Below are 16,697 nucleotides of genomic sequence, written 5' to 3' on the forward strand. Positions count from 1 at the left end.
CAAAATAAAAAAAACCCCAACAAAAAACATTTTCCTAATTCATACCTGGGCCCTCTGGGAAGCCCATAATGTGATTGGCCTTGGCCTATGAGGACACTGTAATTATTTTTAAAAATTATTTAACTTTATGTGCATTGGTGTGAAAGCATCAGACCCTCTGGAACCGGAGTTACAGACAGTCGTGAGCAGCCATGTGGGTGCTGGGAATGAAACCTGGGTCCTCAGGAAGAGCGCCGTTGCTCTTCCACTGAGCCATCATCTCTCCAGCCCCCACCCAGTGTAATCACTTTTAGTCAAGGAATGGTTCCTAACTGTTGTTGCCGATGAGAATGAGGGGGGAATGAGCAAGTCACCCGCCCCCCAAAAGCTGACAACATAGTTTTTCTAGAAAACAGTCTAGATTCTTGTAGTTTGGTTTGGTAGGGGATTTAATGCGACGCTAATGCCTAGTATCTCAACTGCATAATGCAGTCGGTAGCCACTGTGAGCTCGGCATCCTCTTCTCAATTTAATCCCACCTTCGGGCACCCCACAAAGCATGGTAAGTGAAGTCAAACCCCTGCCTGACTCTATAAGCTTTGAAGGAGGGGGGGCAGACTGGGGCCAAGCTGAGGCCTTCAGGGAGTCAGAAGAGATGAAAGGTCACAGCGCCCCCTGGAGGAACCGATGCAAACTGAGAGGACAAGGAGAGCGCCGATGGCTTTAATGAAAGGTACAGGAGGCGGCAGGACTGCGGGCTCCTGGTTTGCTAGGCATTTTCGTGGAAGGCTTTGAAAAAATCCAGAGGATTGGGGTTTGAGATGATGCCTTAACAGTGTAATTCCCAGTGGGCAGACCTTGGAGGAGGGCTTTGTAGGCCAGACCCAGTCTGGTGGTCCCTGAGATACTAGTTCACACTGATTTCATCAGGAACTCCTTCCTTTCTCCTGGGCCTGCTCTGGGTGCTCCTGAGAAAGCTTGCTGGGAACACAGGCATCTGTGACACAAATGATCACCCTCTGGTGGCACTCTGCACTCTCAGAACCACCCTGATCACCCTTTCAGGACCCTGGTCACAAAGCCATCAGGCCTGAGGGCGGTGGCCTGTCTTGCTCATTTAACAGTTTCTCTAGCACTCCCGGAGCCCAGCCCTGAGTAGACTCAGTGGTTAAAAGAATTACCTGTCACTCAAGATAAACCAAAGGTCAGGACAAGCTGTCCATAGGACTTCGCAGGACAGTCAACAAACACAGGGGACATATTTTATAGCTTTACGAGATGGGCAGACTGGAAAGGATTTGTTTGGATGGATTAATGACTAACAGAACAAAATACTTCTGAAAAGAAAATGGAATATAGGTTTTGAGTGCTGGAGATCCGACCCATAGCTTCACCAACTAGCAAGTCCTCCATCTTGAAGTTACAAAAACAGCCTCAATAAAATACTTCCTAAGGCTCAGTGGAAGCAGTGGGCCCTTAAGATCCTACCCTCGCCGGGCAGTGATGGCACACACCTTTAATTCCAGCACTCGGGAGGCAGAGGCAGGTGGATCTCTGTGAGTTCGAGGCCAGCCTGGTCTACAAGAGCTAGTTCCAGGACAGGCTCCAAAGCTACAGAGAAACCTGTCTCGAAAAACCAAAAAAAAAAAAAAAAAAAAAAATCCTACCCTCCTTCACTAAGAAGCGGATGCTTTTGGAAGCAAGCTGTCTTGCTCTTTTTTGGCTTGTTAAGTGCTAGAGACTGGGGTGTGTTACTTCACTGACCCAAGTATTTTCAAATCTTTAAATAGACCCATTATTTGTCCCCCATCTACCAAGCCTAGCTTATCAAAATATACAAAGCAACCCGTGACACAATTTATGCAAATGTTTTTCAAGATTTTATTGCAAACCAAAATTGGTTTATTGCACACAAAAAAAAGTTGTGTGGCAGGGAGGAATTGTACATATTATAACCATGTTAATTACAGTACATTAAGATGAGGGTTTACAAATAAGTCTGTAAGTTTAAATATACTAGTGTTTTAACCCAATGTACAGACTTTCTTTACACCATACATACAATAATCAGGAATGCAAAAAAAAAAAACCATAAATAATGCCCATTTTACAGGTGACATTTTAAAGAATGAAAACACCAACGCTGGGCTTTGACTGACAACTGGGGCATTGGTCCATAAAAACCCTTTCTAAAAATAGAAATGTCTGTGGCAGCAATGCTTGCGTGAAGCATCTGGGCGCACATCGTTGCAAGACCGTTTCAATAGATTTTAGTTATTAACTATATCTTACAAAAACAGTCTCCACATAAATTTATCTTCCAAATATGGAAGAAACAAACAATGTCCCACGTTGTAGTGTCCTGCAAGTGTCACATTGATCCTTACAACAAGACCGTCCGCGATCAGGCATGGCACACGCACACCACTGTTTTCACACGGAAAATCCATGAGGTTTTTAAAAAAACAGCAACAACAACAACTGAACACTCTGCGATAGGAAAAGCTTTGGAGCTAACAAGATCTCAGAAAAGGCACATTGCAGAATATTCGTAATCACAGCTCAGACAGACCTGCGGGAGATCCCTCTCAGACCTGCAACTTCCTTCGAACGCGACCGAGGTGTCTGTCTAAGGCGGCACTCTGATGCTCCCTTGGAGCTAGCACCACGTCGGAAGGAAGGATAAAAATGAAGACCTCACAAGCTCACTGAGAGGAGGGTGTGCTCTTCAAAAAAAGCTTCCGTCAAGCAGTGTGCGATGGGAGCGCCAAGCTTCCCGTTGTGCAAATTCTCTTGTAAGATGTTCTGTCAGCTGGCGACTCCAAAGGCTACCTAAAACATTTGGAAACACGCAGGAAGTCCTCCACCACCATCCCGAGTGTTCACAGGAAAGAGTCCATGGGAGGCGCGTAGGAGAAGCCGAGGAAGGCTTCTGCAGCTTCCTTGACGCTGGCTGTGACGAGAATGCTGTCGGGGGACCTGCCGATGGAGTTGGGGACTGGCTCTTCAGTAAACTCGGGATCAAAGTGCCGAAGGTCACTGGGTCCACTCTGTTACAGGAAGGGTAAAGAAACGTACTCAGCGTCAAAAAAGAACACACGGGGCAAAGGGTGGGGAATCCCAAGTCCTATAATCCTCCACTGTAGGTATCATTGATGATAAGGTCTCTCTACGTAATCTAGGCCGGACTCAAACGTGACCCTGCTTCAGTCTTTTGAGATAAAGGCACCACAGGTATAAAGCACCAGGCCCGGCAATGTCCTTAATTAATAAATGTACATATTTAGTGATCTTTTCTGGGATTCGAACAAAATAACCTCCCCCCACCCTCTGGGGGCAATGAGTCTACTGATACTATGCTATTTACTTCTAGCATCTCACAAATCTTAGATAAAAAAACACAGATACTCACTACATTTGGGTTAAATGGAGGTGTAATCTTCTTATTAATGAGATCATCCCAGTTAATTAGCGAGAAGAAAATATGATTCTTAATCTCCAACTGTAGGAAAGAAACAGATTCATTTAGATGGCAGGACTCAATAAAGGGCATGAGGTCAGTGTCCCTCTCCAAGGTCGCATAGTAGCAGGACAGCAGTACTTACAAAGTCTTCCTTGGCACCCAGCCTCTTTGTCCGGTCCTTCTGCAGGAGGCCCTCCAGGAGGTGCCTTGCTGAGTTTGTAATATTTGGTTTCAGCTGGAGAGGCTTGTTCAGAATATTGTCGTACATCTCAGCTGTATTCCGGCTATAAAATGGAGGCTGGACAAAGAAGGGAATTCCTTTAGGATCAACTGAAGTTTTGTCTAATTTATTAGGTATCAAGAGAGTGTCAAACTTAGCACATTAAGCTGAACCTGAAATTATCCCTTCCCTGTGTGTTGAAATGTCCATAATTTTTTGGTGTCTTTTACAACCCCTATTGGAGGGTATGTTTGAAGGGGCATGGGCTGCTACTGCATAGGTTAGGTGTGGTCCTCTGTAATAAACTGCATAGAAGAAAACCACTAGAGATTTGTGGATGTCCCTCACTGCCTGCCCTAAGATTCAAACAAGACTATTGAAGAGAATCCAGAAGACATGGTTTATAAAATATACTTAAAAAATAACCAATGTCTCCTTTATTAGCTTTTGGTAAGATTACAGATAAGGACAAGCCATGGCAGCCAAACCTGCACTCAAATAAACCCACACATGGTGTCACGGGGATGATTCGGCAGGTCACTCACCAGGCCATAGAGCATCTCATACAAGACAGCCCCAAGGCACCACCAGTCCACTGTCCTGTCGTATGGCTGCTTGTGGAGCACCTCTGGTGCGAGATACTGGAGAGACACAGCAGGAAAAGCGGTTAGGTGGCCCTCAAAGCAGCCAGTCCTGACAGCAAGCACAACTCGGAAAAGGCTGGGTAGCTTTTGGATTGCTTTCTGATTAAAATCTCTATACTCTTCGAGGCTAACTGCCCCCTCCCCTCCCCCGCATATACTGGTGTATTTGGGGATCAACTTAGGACCTAGTGGTACTAGGAGGATTTCTTAGGACATGGATCTTACATAGAAGACCTTGGAGATCCTCAGGGTAAAAACGATACATGTATTTTGCTTGTACTGAATTGTACTAAGGAAACGCTTAAGAGTTTACTCTTTTCTTATTTAGAAGCATTACTGCGCATGTCTCTCTTGGGAAGGGGAGGTAGACGAGGCACCGAGTCAAGAGCACCTACCTCAGGTGTGCCGCAGAAGGTGGACGTTGTGCCGTTGTGTTCAATGTTCTCCTTGCAGAGGCCAAAGTCAGTAAGGACAATGTGTCCCTGTGAGTCCAGCAGAATATTCTCTGGTTTTAGGTCTCTGTGGGAACACGAAAAATGGTTGCATAGGTTAATTTCGCATCCTGGCAAATCCTCTGTAAAGACTGCTAAAGGTATTAGGATTTAATCCGTTGCTGTTCCACAGCCAATCAGAGAAAGGAGTCTTTGCTCTGCTGGTCTGGATTAGGCACCACCCTCTTGGCTAGCTCACAGGCTGGGGAAGTTTTACAAGTGGCCAGATTGCACAGAATCACATATTTTAAGACTCCAAAAGCTCAGCCAGGCCTCCCTCCTTTCCCAGCAAGGCAGCTTTGCCTCCCACTTACCGATAAACGATGTTCAGGGAGTGCAGATAGCCCAAGGCACTTGCTATTTCAGCAGCGTAGAAGCGAGCCCGAGGTTCTAGGAAGCAGCGTTCCCTCTGGAGATGGTAGAACAGCTGCAAGAGACAGAACAAGGAAGACTTGAGTGGGGTCGTTTAATCAAGCCTGACGCATAATTGATAAGTTCGTGGAAATACTAATTCTGGTAATCGCCCACCCCTAAGTATCTTAAAGCTCATCTCAAACCAAAAATAAGCAAGCTAAGCAGAGAAAACCCACCACTATCAAGGGGTCCACTCCCTCAGCTCACCTCTCCACCATTGATGTAGTCGAGGACAAAGTAGAGTTTGTCGGCAGTCTGGAAAGAGAAGTGGAGGCCCACCAGGAAGGGGTGCTTCACGTTCTTCAGTAGGACATTCCGCTCTGACATAATATGCTTCTCCTAGGAAACAGAAGAGATTCAGAGACCAATTCAAATTTCAGCTTGGCACCAAATCACAGGGTAAAGGGTATTGATGCCATCGGGCGCCACTCGTACCTCCTTCTTTTTCAGGATCGCTTTCTTCTGTAAAACTTTGACTGCATAGAAGGCCTCTTCTGCCTTGTGTCTCGCTAGAAGAACCTGAAATGCCAACCAAACCGTCAGTTCTTTTTCTATCCTCGTCCAGGGAGAATGTGAAAATACACAAAAGAACGTAATTTTAAAGTTTTCAGACTTGAAATTACCTTCCCAAAACTGCCCTTTCCGATCACTTTCAGGAAATGAAAGTCAGATGGTTTAGCGTGAGGATTGGAGGACGGACCAAGGTTGATTTGTTGAGAAGGACTTGGCTAGGAAAAAAAAAAAAATCACCCTTTAATATCTGTGAGTACATAAGCTGCACACAGCCTACTGCTAACAGATAAGTTTACGAAATACGCCTTTCAAAACATTCCAATGACTCAATACTTAAACACTCATGACACTTGTTATGTGGTGAAGACATTCCTACCCTCATAATAATTTTTACAAATGTTGTCTTAACTGACCACTACAGAAATATAGATTCATTTACAGTTTTCCTCGGTAGATATAAGAGTACTTACCGGAGGGGAGGGGCTGGCGTTCATAAGCTCGGGCTCCTGAGGTTGGGAGATTTTCAAAATGGACTGAACTTCAGGGCTGTGGAGGTTAAAGGGCCGGTTTAAAATCTCTGATATTGCCACCAGAGGGCACACTGACATAAGCTCAATTTCTGACTCAACCGTTCAGCATTTAAACCGAAAATATCCAAATGTTACAAAAACGTAGGTAAAGAAAATAACCCGGTTAAATATACAATTTAAGGTTTGTTCATCGAGAAAGGACGTGGATTTGATAAACACGCAAGAGAATTAATCTTACATCTCCAGGGCAAGCTCGGCCTATAAACTAATATTAATGTTTAAAATGTTTCAAGTAAGCCAAATGCTCAAGCCCAAAAGAGATCTCTACCCCGGAGAAAAGACTTCGGCTTGTCCCGATGAACAAAGTGGTAAGAATTAAGTCTTGCCCGCTGGTAAATTTAAACGATGTTTTTTTATTTTCTTCAATTACCCCAGACTTACTGTTTGCATGCATAGGAGTTGTTGGCGATCTTCTGAATAAAGTCGTTCAGGCCCATCCTTCTCTGTTTCATGAAAGCTGTGAATTAAAAAGAAAAAAAAAGGTTTAGGCGGCTCCGTAACGTACAACGCCACACGCTAATCTGATCCTGAACCTTTCAAACCCTCCAACATTTCCACGCCGTCTCCTACACAAGTCCGGTGCTTTTCCAGCACTCACCGATAAGAATCGCTACCATTCCCCTCATCTTGGAGTAGGTGAGGGTGCCTCGAGCAGCCTCGGTTTTCACAGTCATCGCCCCAAGAGTCAAGAGACCACACGAAGCTGTGAGACCGGCTCAGCCAACCGTGCGCTCGGGTCTGCGGCCGCCTTTATATACCCTGCGCCGCCGCGGGGGCGGGGCCGGAGGAACAATGAGGAAGCGGCGCTCTGGGCCCCTCCCATCACTAGGCTCCGCCCCCGGCCGCCGCTCAGGCTGCTGACCGAGACCCGGGCGGATGCGGGTGGCTGGCCGCCTGATCCTGGGTGGGCTGTGCTGGCCGCCCTGGCAGGGGTGAGGGTTCCACCGGCTGTGCTAGCAGGACCCCGGTGTAGGGCGGGCACTCGGCCTCCCTCCGCCAGGGCAGACGGAGGGGACTGGAGGGGTGGGGAGTTCTGGTGATTTTCCATTTCCTCTCGAGTACTCCCGAGCGGAGCACCGCTGTGCACGCCTCGGCACCGACCTCTCCCTCTCCTCGGTCTCCCGATCCGGTGCCCGATCTGCACCCGCCGGTTTCTGTCCGGCGCCTTCCTCCCGTCTCCATCTGACCTCCACCCACCCATACCCCTCCGGAGCTGAGTCCCCCGCGGGCCGGACGGCATTGCTTACCCAGTCCGCTCAGCAAGACCGACTCGCTCCTTTTCTGCGCCTCCGCCCGCTTTTTGTGGCGGGGCCGGAGCAGCGACTCTAGCCGAGCCCGAGCTAGCGCACCCTGCATCTCCCCCATGGCCGCGGACTGAGGGGCGCTCAGCGGGCGACAGCGACCGGCGAACACTGACGTTTCCTTGAAGGAGCCGCCGTGACTCAGGCCGGCAAGATTTCCTGCCCCAGTCCCAAAACAAACAAATGTCCCTTGTGCATGGCCGAGTCGCTTCCGAAAACGCCTTTTTTGTGCTTTTGGCCAAAACCAAGCAAGGCTGAAAAATCCCAGAACTTGGAAGAGGAGGAAGGAAGGAAGGAAAGAGCGGGGGGAGGGGGGGTCAGGAATGTGTAGGGGAGGGGGCGGAAATAAGTCTCTGCACTACAAGAAAAAAGTACAATCTTCATTTCACTTTTTTTTTTCAACTAATCTCCGAGAACATTCTGTCCGTTCCGCATATAATTTTTGTGCCTTGCAGATTTTAATCCTAGCCATGCTAAGAACACGTGAGGAGGTGGCAAGTTAGGGGGTGCAGGGGCTTCGCTCCGGGGGCCAACCTGGAGTGACCCTTGCGGCGTCGATTCCCTTGCCGGGGAACCTGCTCCTCTCTTACAAGAAAACTGCAAAATCGCGTTGCATTGCCTTAAATTCCGTTCGTTTTTCCGCATCTTCCCTACCCTCCGAGTTACCTCACGGCGGATCCAAGGAGTCTTAATTTTATAAGCTTGCTTTTTTCTTGCAAGTTCACACATAACTGAAACCCCCTTAACTCTTTAAAGATTATGAAGAGGTTTGTCTCAGAAAGTAGGGAACAGAGAGAAGCTGCAGGAGGTAGCCTGAGCTGGCCGAAGGAGTGATGTACCTTGCAGTAACCCCGCCGTTGGGGGATGCCTGGCGCTGTAGCCTGACCGCCAACGCGGGGACGCGCGCCAGCGCTGGCTAGGAAGCCAGGTCTGGGCCAGGGGCGGGAAGGCGACTGCAAGTAAGCAAGACTCTCAGAGCCAGTACCTGGCGCTGGCTGGTGCTGTCTGCGACGACTGCCCTGCCATGACCCCTTGCTGAGACGGACCTAGCATTTTAGAGCTGACACACTCCAAAATACCAGTTGTCAAAGCCAGAAAAAACATGAGAAGCTCCTTTCCCTCCGTCTTGGGCAGGAGTTTGTTTTACAACCACAGCCACCTCACACGCCCTAATGCGATCTCTAGTCTCAGCGGCTGCTTGCTAGATTTGCTCACTTCAAACAGCCTGAGACCCAGAGAAGGGGGCGCCCGTCCTCTCTCTGGAGACAAGATTTTGCTTAGCAGATGTCCTTCAAAACGTACCTAGGGTGCCTGAAACTGGCACTCCAGCCTAAAACAAGGTACAGGCGGTTCCAAATCCCAGCAACTAGCCCAAGCTGCCTTGTCCATGCTCGAATATTATTGCCAGTGAATGCCTCCACAAACCACGTGGCACCAGTCATTTATTTAGCCTAGTCCCGCTGTATCCCTCCCCCCCGCCGCCCTCCCAACCCCCGGCCCCAGCCTGGTTCCTTCCCCTCCAAAAAACAGCGTTTGGTCTGAAATGTCGTTCTCAGCAAAGATTGCTTTTTGTTTTAAAATCTGAAATCAAGATGCGTTCCATCAGAGACCCTCCCTAGTACATCACCCAACATTCAGCGCTTCCCCACGCTTCTCCCTGGTATCTTTGCTTTCCCCATCCCATCCAAACTGCGCTACTCAAACCACCAACCTTTCCAGGGGGATCTGAAAGCCTCCTCTTTCATTCTTCACAAAGCTGGGGATGTGAAGCCTGGGACTACTATATGGACTTGGCCTCAGGGCTGTGCGCCTCTGAGAAGGCTGGAAGTCGCAGATGACAAGGGCGAACCAGCCAAAGGCTGCGGTTGCTCTGCTGTTCTGAGCCCTACTTTATATCTAAAGGGAATTTACATACAGGAAGGGAGCAAGCTGCAAAGTTCAAAACACTGGGCTATTTATCCTGCCGTTGCAACATCATCCAGAAAATTACAGTCATCAGCGTGCTAGGCTTGTTTCACCAGCAAGACACACAAGAAATGTAACTTAACTGATTATCACCACAAATCAGTCCAGCAAAAAAAAATTCAAAACACATGCACAGGGTTTGTTCTCTCAGGGAAGCTCTCTGGCATGCATTCCAGAAGGAACATGGAATTCAAGTTAGAGGCTTTCAAGTGCAATAACGAGAGGACACAACCATATATTTGTGGTTGGAACAAAAAAGGACCTATTTGGATGTGTCTCTTTCTCTCCCTGCCCGGAATGGTCAGCGATTGGAGACGGATGGTCTGCTAACCTTATCATTTAACAGAGAGGGAATCAAGTTGTTGAGACTAGCTTTCCTTCCAACCGGATACCTGAAGGGTGGAGCAGGCGCCCCCAGTTCTGTCCCAGCAACCTACTAGGACTTCCGAACAGGAAGGTGACACACGGCAGCAGAGGGAGGAGGGAGGTTGCTGGACTGTGTGATGCTTCTGTTAACCATGCACAGACTCGAGGCTGTCCTGTGACAACTATTCAACCACTTGATCTATTCTTCCTTCCTTGGTTCAGATAGTTCCCCTACCAGGAGGTTATCCGGCCCGGCCCAGCTCCTCCACCGCGAGTGAAGTAGCCAGACTTGCCAGACACACTCAGCTGATGAATACAACCTAGAGGGCGCTAGAGTTCTCTGGGAGAACTCTTCTCTGGGAGAAGGTCAGATTGCTTCACTTGCCCTGGGGTTTTTTGTTCTGTTCAGAGAGCATTGCCCTGCAAATCTCCCGCAGCCGGAAAGGACAGAGCTTTGCTGTGAGAATGGCTAGCTAACTGATCTCCACTCCCCAAGCCAGGGGTCTCACAAGTATGCTTCAGCGTGGGTAAAACGACAACCAACACCCTCGTGGAAATGGTTTGCCACGATGTAAACGGAAGCAGAACCCTTTCCAGTGCACGTGTCTGTTACTACTTTAGAAAATTGCTCTTTGTTTCTGTTGCTGTTAAGAAATGGACTATACAAACACGGAGACATGACAGTTTGAAATAACTTACTGTTTATTTCAAAGTCTCACAAATGTCAATTTTTCCATCTGTTAGAGGGAATGGTTTGAAGTGCATGGTCTAAGAACTCAGCTACAGGGCACTTCTTACTCTGTTAGTCTTGACTTCCTAGATATTTCATTGATAACAAGACAATACTATTTTGTATTACTCAGGATGCTACAGATTTCAGAAAAGACATGTGCACAGTTCAGGCTCCCCCAGCATCCCCCACCCCTTTTTTAAACCCGTTGGCTGATATATGTAGCAATGTTTCCTTGGGGCATCCTCAAAACTCACAGAAACACCGGAAGACACAATTCCTACTGTAGAGGGCAAGCGAATAGATGCACTTTTTGTGGGAGGCAGTCACTAAGAGCATGTCTTTTCATGAAAACAGTAATCCCCCAAGGAAAAATGATGACACACGAGCTGATTCATGACAGCTATTATGGACAAGTGGTGGCTAAGCATCTATTTATGGGGCAGTTTCTATCATAATTATTATCATCCATATTGGTAACTGTCAAAAGTGATATACATAAAGATCAGAGTGATATGGTAGAAGACTAAGAACTATACATTATCCATAATAATGTAGTTAAGAGTTATTAAAGCCCACATTACTCCATGCTTTATTATGAAGCTCCCACCACTGCCCCCTCCTTCCCCATGCCCAAATTTTAACACCAATGTTCTATACACATTCTTTCCAGAAAGAGAAGGTGTTAATGTTAATTAGGGGAGACAATGGAAGAAGCCAATGGGCACTCTTGGAAGAATGAAAATCTGGGAAACAGCAAGCAGATAGGTTTGTGACAGGCTGAAATTACAGCCTCATTCCATCTTGGGAATGTTGCCAGGGACTGATGTCTCACCACACAATGAACCACAAATAAAAATTATTTTTTTAAAATCAAGAACCACTGTACCAGCCAGAACACGCGTTAGAACCCTACATATTTGTTAGCATTATGTTTAATTTTTTGGTAGCCCTGGCTGTCCTGGAACTCGCTCTGTAGACAAGGCTGGCCTCAAACTTACAAACATCCTCTTGCCTCTGTCTCCCACATGCTGGGATTAAAGGTGTGCACCACGGCTGCCCTGCTGTTTAACTCTTAAGATATACGTATCTGGAAAAAGATGTTTGAGTAAGTTCCTATATGATCATGAAAAATGATACAATGGTTTGACTAGAAAAGGAAATTGGGGAACTCTTTGAAATGAAATGCTACATATGTATAACCAAACACCAAGAGAACTGTGGCCTCACTAAAAGTCTTATGTATTACTGACATAACATTATGGCTAGGCATTTTCATTTCAAAAGGCCATTTATCATCTCAGACAAAGTAATTTAAATGATGAGCTGGGGTGTGAAGCCCATACTCTCTGCCTCCTCTGACTTCACTTGCTCCAGGGTGAAGGCCCTTGTGCCGGTTCACATCCTTACAAAGCCTGGTCTTGGGCACCAGGCACAGCCAGTCCTTGAAACATGCATATGTAAGTTGGAGCCAATGTAGAGATGGTAATAGGGGTTCTTTTTCACCTCTCAATTTACAAAGAACCCACGGAAAAGAACACCCCTGGATATCTGACAGACACATCTGCCAAACCAAAGAGAAACCTAAAAGCTTTAATTGGCTCAACATGAGTCTCTCCTGAAATGTTTTCCATCCTGACCCTGCAATTGTTCTAGCAAGAATCTACAGCAGTTGAGGCCACCCCTAAGGACAGCGTCCTACAAACCCTGCTCACAGATAGCAGAACAAAATAAATAAAGAAGATAACAGGATATTCGTACTGGGGAAAGCCCTAGCAGGGACGGCTAGAGAATTGGCTGATGTCTTTTCACGTACACTAACTTCCTTTTCATCTCATCCCTCCACATTTCTGTCACCTGCACAAGCTCAGGAGTGACAGTGCATGCCCATGAGAGTATTCAGTCACAGACTGGGCTCTGCTTGAGGCCTGCTGTTTGCAAGAAATTACCCAAGGTGTCCTCCGCATCTTAATCCCGTCATCTGTAGTGTGGGGCTGCTAACAGCGCCATCCCATCAGCCGAAATGCTGAAAATATAAAGAGCTTAGCCTCTTTCAAGGGGGACTTTCAAAAGGAAAGTAGGACTTTGTTGGCTGTACACACCCTCTGCACATTACAGCTTCATAGACAAGGCCTCACACAACCAGCCAAATGATACCTGGGTGTACTGTGGTTAAACCATTTGCACAGTAGGAGCCCCTTCATCTGGGCCCCAGATAGGCCTGGGTGGCAGAAATGCCATGATAACAGGCTGAAAGGAAGATTCTCCCATTTTGTTCTTCAGTTTCCCCTTTCCCCATTGTCCCGCCCACACAATGCCCCCAAAGATGTCATATCAAGGAACTGAATACCATGGTAACTGAGTAAATACAAATTTACCAAGTGTTTGAAGTAAAGGTTGCTCCTGAGAGTCAAGATACAGAGTAAGTGAAACATAAACCATAGGAAGTTTTAACCATTGTTGGAATAGAATGAACAGGGACCTGTTGATGGGGGGGTGGGGGGGTGGAGTCTGGAAGGTCAAGGAAGGCCTGCACATTGCCGAGGTTTTCTAGGTTGTCCTGGCTGCCCCCGGTCTCACACCTTCCCTTTGTCGAATCTTGGTGGAGCACATCTCCCGAGGCACTCAGTTCAAGGTTCTTACAAGAAGACTGATGGGTGTGTGCCATCGTTGCACACGAGGAAGTCACGGGCTGTAGTTTAGGTCGAATAGCACTTATTCAAAAGTTCAGGAGAATTTCCAGATCGAGCCATTTTTTGCTAAGGTCTAGCCACGCCCTCATGTCACTGAAATACAACCTGGGACAGGGTCTCACTGTAGCCAATACTGGCCTTGAACTTAGGGTTAGCTAAGGATAACCCTGAACTCCTGATTGTTGTGCTTCTACCTCCTAATTTCCGAGATTGTAAACATGCATCATCATGTCTGGTGCTGGGGACCAAACATGTGTCGTGGAGTCCTGCCTCTGAAGATGACAGATGAAGGATGTGCACAGGGTGGGGGATAGAAAAGATAATCATCTTTTCTCTTTTTCTCTTTTTTTTTTTGTTTTATTCAGGTATCCAGCCAATGGCAGGTAGACACACTCCCCACCCAATCCACCCACTCATATGCCACCTCCGAAAACCCTCTCACAGATACACCCCAATTCTTTACATACCTCTTAATTTAGTGACAGTGATACCTACTATCAGAAATCAATCTGTTGTCAATCTAAAACCTACACCGAGCTCTTTAAATCATGCTTAACTTCCAAGTTATAGATAACAAGGTAATGACTGTACTTAATGAGATCCACCCATCCTGTGTACTATCAAAAATGTAATAATCACTTTTCCAAAAGAGATGATCTTTACTCTCCCTGGCATTCCATGTCTTAAATAAAGGACTAAATCAGTATAGCTTAGGTTATGTATAAATGGGAATAAGGGGACATGGAAACATTTGATCAACATACCCGCTGTATAGTCACACAATGGTAGTCTTCATAAAAAGTGAGGATCAATTGGGGGCACTGATGGCTCTTTCTGTATAGCTGGCGCTTACAACTGCCTTCAATACAGTGTTCTCTAATCCCCCTTTCCTCAGTAAACTTTAAGCTGTGTTCGTTTTTTTCATTTTGTAAACTGGGAGGGTAAGATAACCTTCATTGTTGAAGGGGTCTGAGCAGTTCATATTTCCTCCCAGACTGGGGTCTTGTAATTTCCCATTGACGAAATCTGGGAATACGATACTGAGAGGCTCCTGGCAGGTGCTCCTGTACTTCAGATACACGCTTCCTTGCTCTGCTGGAACACTAGTCTACGTTCCCCTCAGTGGGTCAGATAAGTCACCCCCATCAGTACTATAGCCTCCTTCTTACCCTATTGACTTGAAACATGAGGGGTCCAAATTGGCTAGCCAGCTGTTTTAACTCCTAGTTCAATGGAATTTTCATTTTGTCTCCTGGTGGAAACATTTTCCGTCTGGAACTAAAGAGATCTAGGCCAACAGTGCATGAAGTTGCAGAAATAGGAAGTAAACTTTTGCTAGTGAGTCATTAGAGGGATATTGAGCTGGGTTATTTCCATTTTCAACCCTTCTTTCCTGGGGTTGCTGACCATGAACCCTAGCTATGGGAGAAAACAGTGCCATACACAGGGTGTCTACCCAGAACATGCACAGTGTCTGACTGACTGTTCCAGTGCTGTGAGCAGACACCATGGCCAAGGCCATGAACATTATGGCAGGAAAGAGGCAGGCAGGTGTGACGCTGAGGCAGAAGCTGACCTGCAGGCAGCAGGTAGAGAGAAAGAGTGAGAGAAGGGGGTGGAGAGAAAGGAGAGAGGGGGGGGGGAGAGAGAGAGAGAGAGAGAGAGAGAGAGAGAGAGAGAGAGAGAGAGAGAGAGAAGCGCAAGTTCTAGTAGGTCTTAATAATAAAAGCCCGGAGTCAGATATTGGGGAAAATGCTAACAGATCAGAGAGATGGAGGAGCAAAATCACAGTCACCTTACCTACTCAGCTTCCCAGCTGAAAAGAGACTGAGCTCCTGTCTCTTCCTTATCGCTTCCTCTCCCTGCCCAGCCATGTCACTTCCTGTCCATCTGTACAGACCTCCAGACCTCTATGGTTAGCTAGTGGCTAGCTCCACCCTCTGATCTACAGGCAAATTTTATTTGTACAAACAAAACATCACCCACCACAGGAGAGAGAGATAATGAACTTGGGCCTGGGCCTGGCATGGGTTTTTGAAGTAGACCCCCAGTGGCAGATCTTCAAACACTTCCTAACTAGGAATCAAGCCTTCAAACATAAGAGCCTATGGCTTTCAGTTAGCATGCATGCAGATGAACTTTCTAAAGTTTTCACCACTGAGAATATGTCTCCTTACCACTGTCCATTAGGCTATGGTGCTGTCGGCAGAATATCAATTTCTGTGGTTATATACGCATGCATGACGGTATCATAACATGATGATGTTGCCCACAACACAGGCTTCACATCACGAATATAAAAATGTGATATCGCCCCAGTTTCACATGAAGTAATTAAAAACAAGATGTTTTATCCTGAGGCTTAGACATCTCCATTTGTTTCTTTCTTAGCATATGATAGACATATGCTGTAGTTCAGTGTTTTCAGAACTTTTCCTAGTGGGCTTTGATATTGGGTTTGCTGCTGTCCTCCCATTCTTTGTAGCCAAATATCGGCAACATTCTTCACAAACCTAGGCAAGATGAGCCCTACAATTTATCAAGCAAGGGTTCGAAAAGAAGAAAAAAGAAAAGAATTGCTTTGATGTTCTAATGAAACTGTCTACCCATCCAGTCAAGTTGTCTGAAAACATCGGTGAACGTACACACGCACAACCTCTCGCACCAGCCTCGTGCCCCACACAACGCTGCCGTGGTGTAGAAAAGTGAAGACTCAAGCTCCCAGGATGCCAGGACACAGTGCTCCTCTCCCTACGACCAGAAGGCTCCGAAAAGCTGCAGCTTCTTCATCCTTTCTAGGAAATGTTCACCAGTGCTTCCAGAATTGGCTATCCTGCAGTTGCAGGAGACACATCAGGATGCCCGTTTCTCAGTTTTGTTTTTTCAAAGTTTTGAAACACATCCTTAACTCTAAGGATGACCAATAAGCCCTGCTCACCTTGCCTCCGAGTCAGTTCAGCAGGGAATTTGTGGGAATACAGATGTTTACATTTTGATCGCCATTTGAAGCATGCAAAGAGTAGGATTGTCCTGTCGATCGTTCCCCCACCTGCGCATGCCCTGCTCCAAGGGATGCTCGGTAAATACGGAAGGTGTCATCTCGTGACTAAATCTCTCCTGAGCACACCTCAGTTTCTTCCACTGCTCTATATTTCTAAGTTTTAAAATTCCAAGACCAATTTTGATGGGAATTATTCATTATAGAAGAGTTCTTGGGGGTAAATTATTATTTTCATCTTTATATCAGCATGAGGTTTATCATCACCAGAATCTTCATGGTGAACCTTCATAGCCTAACTTCCTAAGAGCACATGGTCATAACAACAGC

The 16,697-nt window shown here is 46.6% G+C and overlaps 1 protein-coding gene across 3 annotated transcripts; it reads right to left on the reverse strand.

Annotated features, from left to right (window-relative positions):
* Positions 1 to 1,836: 1,836 nt before the first annotated feature.
* On the reverse strand, positions 1,837 to 9,481 carry Sgk1 (serum/glucocorticoid regulated kinase 1). 3 transcript variants are annotated; one of them, XM_048425187.3, is made up of 12 exons: positions 9,327 to 9,481; positions 6,696 to 6,771; positions 6,195 to 6,270; positions 5,835 to 5,939; positions 5,647 to 5,730; positions 5,419 to 5,550; positions 5,112 to 5,224; positions 4,702 to 4,825; positions 4,208 to 4,303; positions 3,585 to 3,740; positions 3,392 to 3,481; positions 1,837 to 3,029 (listed from the first exon to the last, which is right to left on the reverse strand). In XM_048425187.3, exons 1-12 carry the CDS (start codon positions 9,358 to 9,360, stop codon positions 2,862 to 2,864), a joined length of 1,254 nt encoding a protein of 417 aa, XP_048281144.1. In that variant the 5' UTR covers positions 9,361 to 9,481; the 3' UTR covers positions 1,837 to 2,861. The 3 variants fall into 3 exon arrangements, with proteins under 3 accessions (XP_048281144.1, XP_048281142.1, XP_048281143.1); XM_048425185.3 differs by lacking the exon at positions 9,327 to 9,481 and adding an exon at positions 7,562 to 7,694; XM_048425186.3 differs by lacking the exon at positions 9,327 to 9,481 and adding an exon at positions 6,913 to 7,070.
* Positions 9,482 to 16,697: the final 7,216 nt, after the last annotated feature.

The sequence above is a fragment of the Myodes glareolus genome, chromosome 1 (assembly GCF_982192425.1).
Source record: "Myodes glareolus chromosome 1, mMyoGla1.1, whole genome shotgun sequence".
NCBI lineage: Eukaryota > Metazoa > Chordata > Mammalia > Rodentia > Cricetidae > Myodes > Myodes glareolus.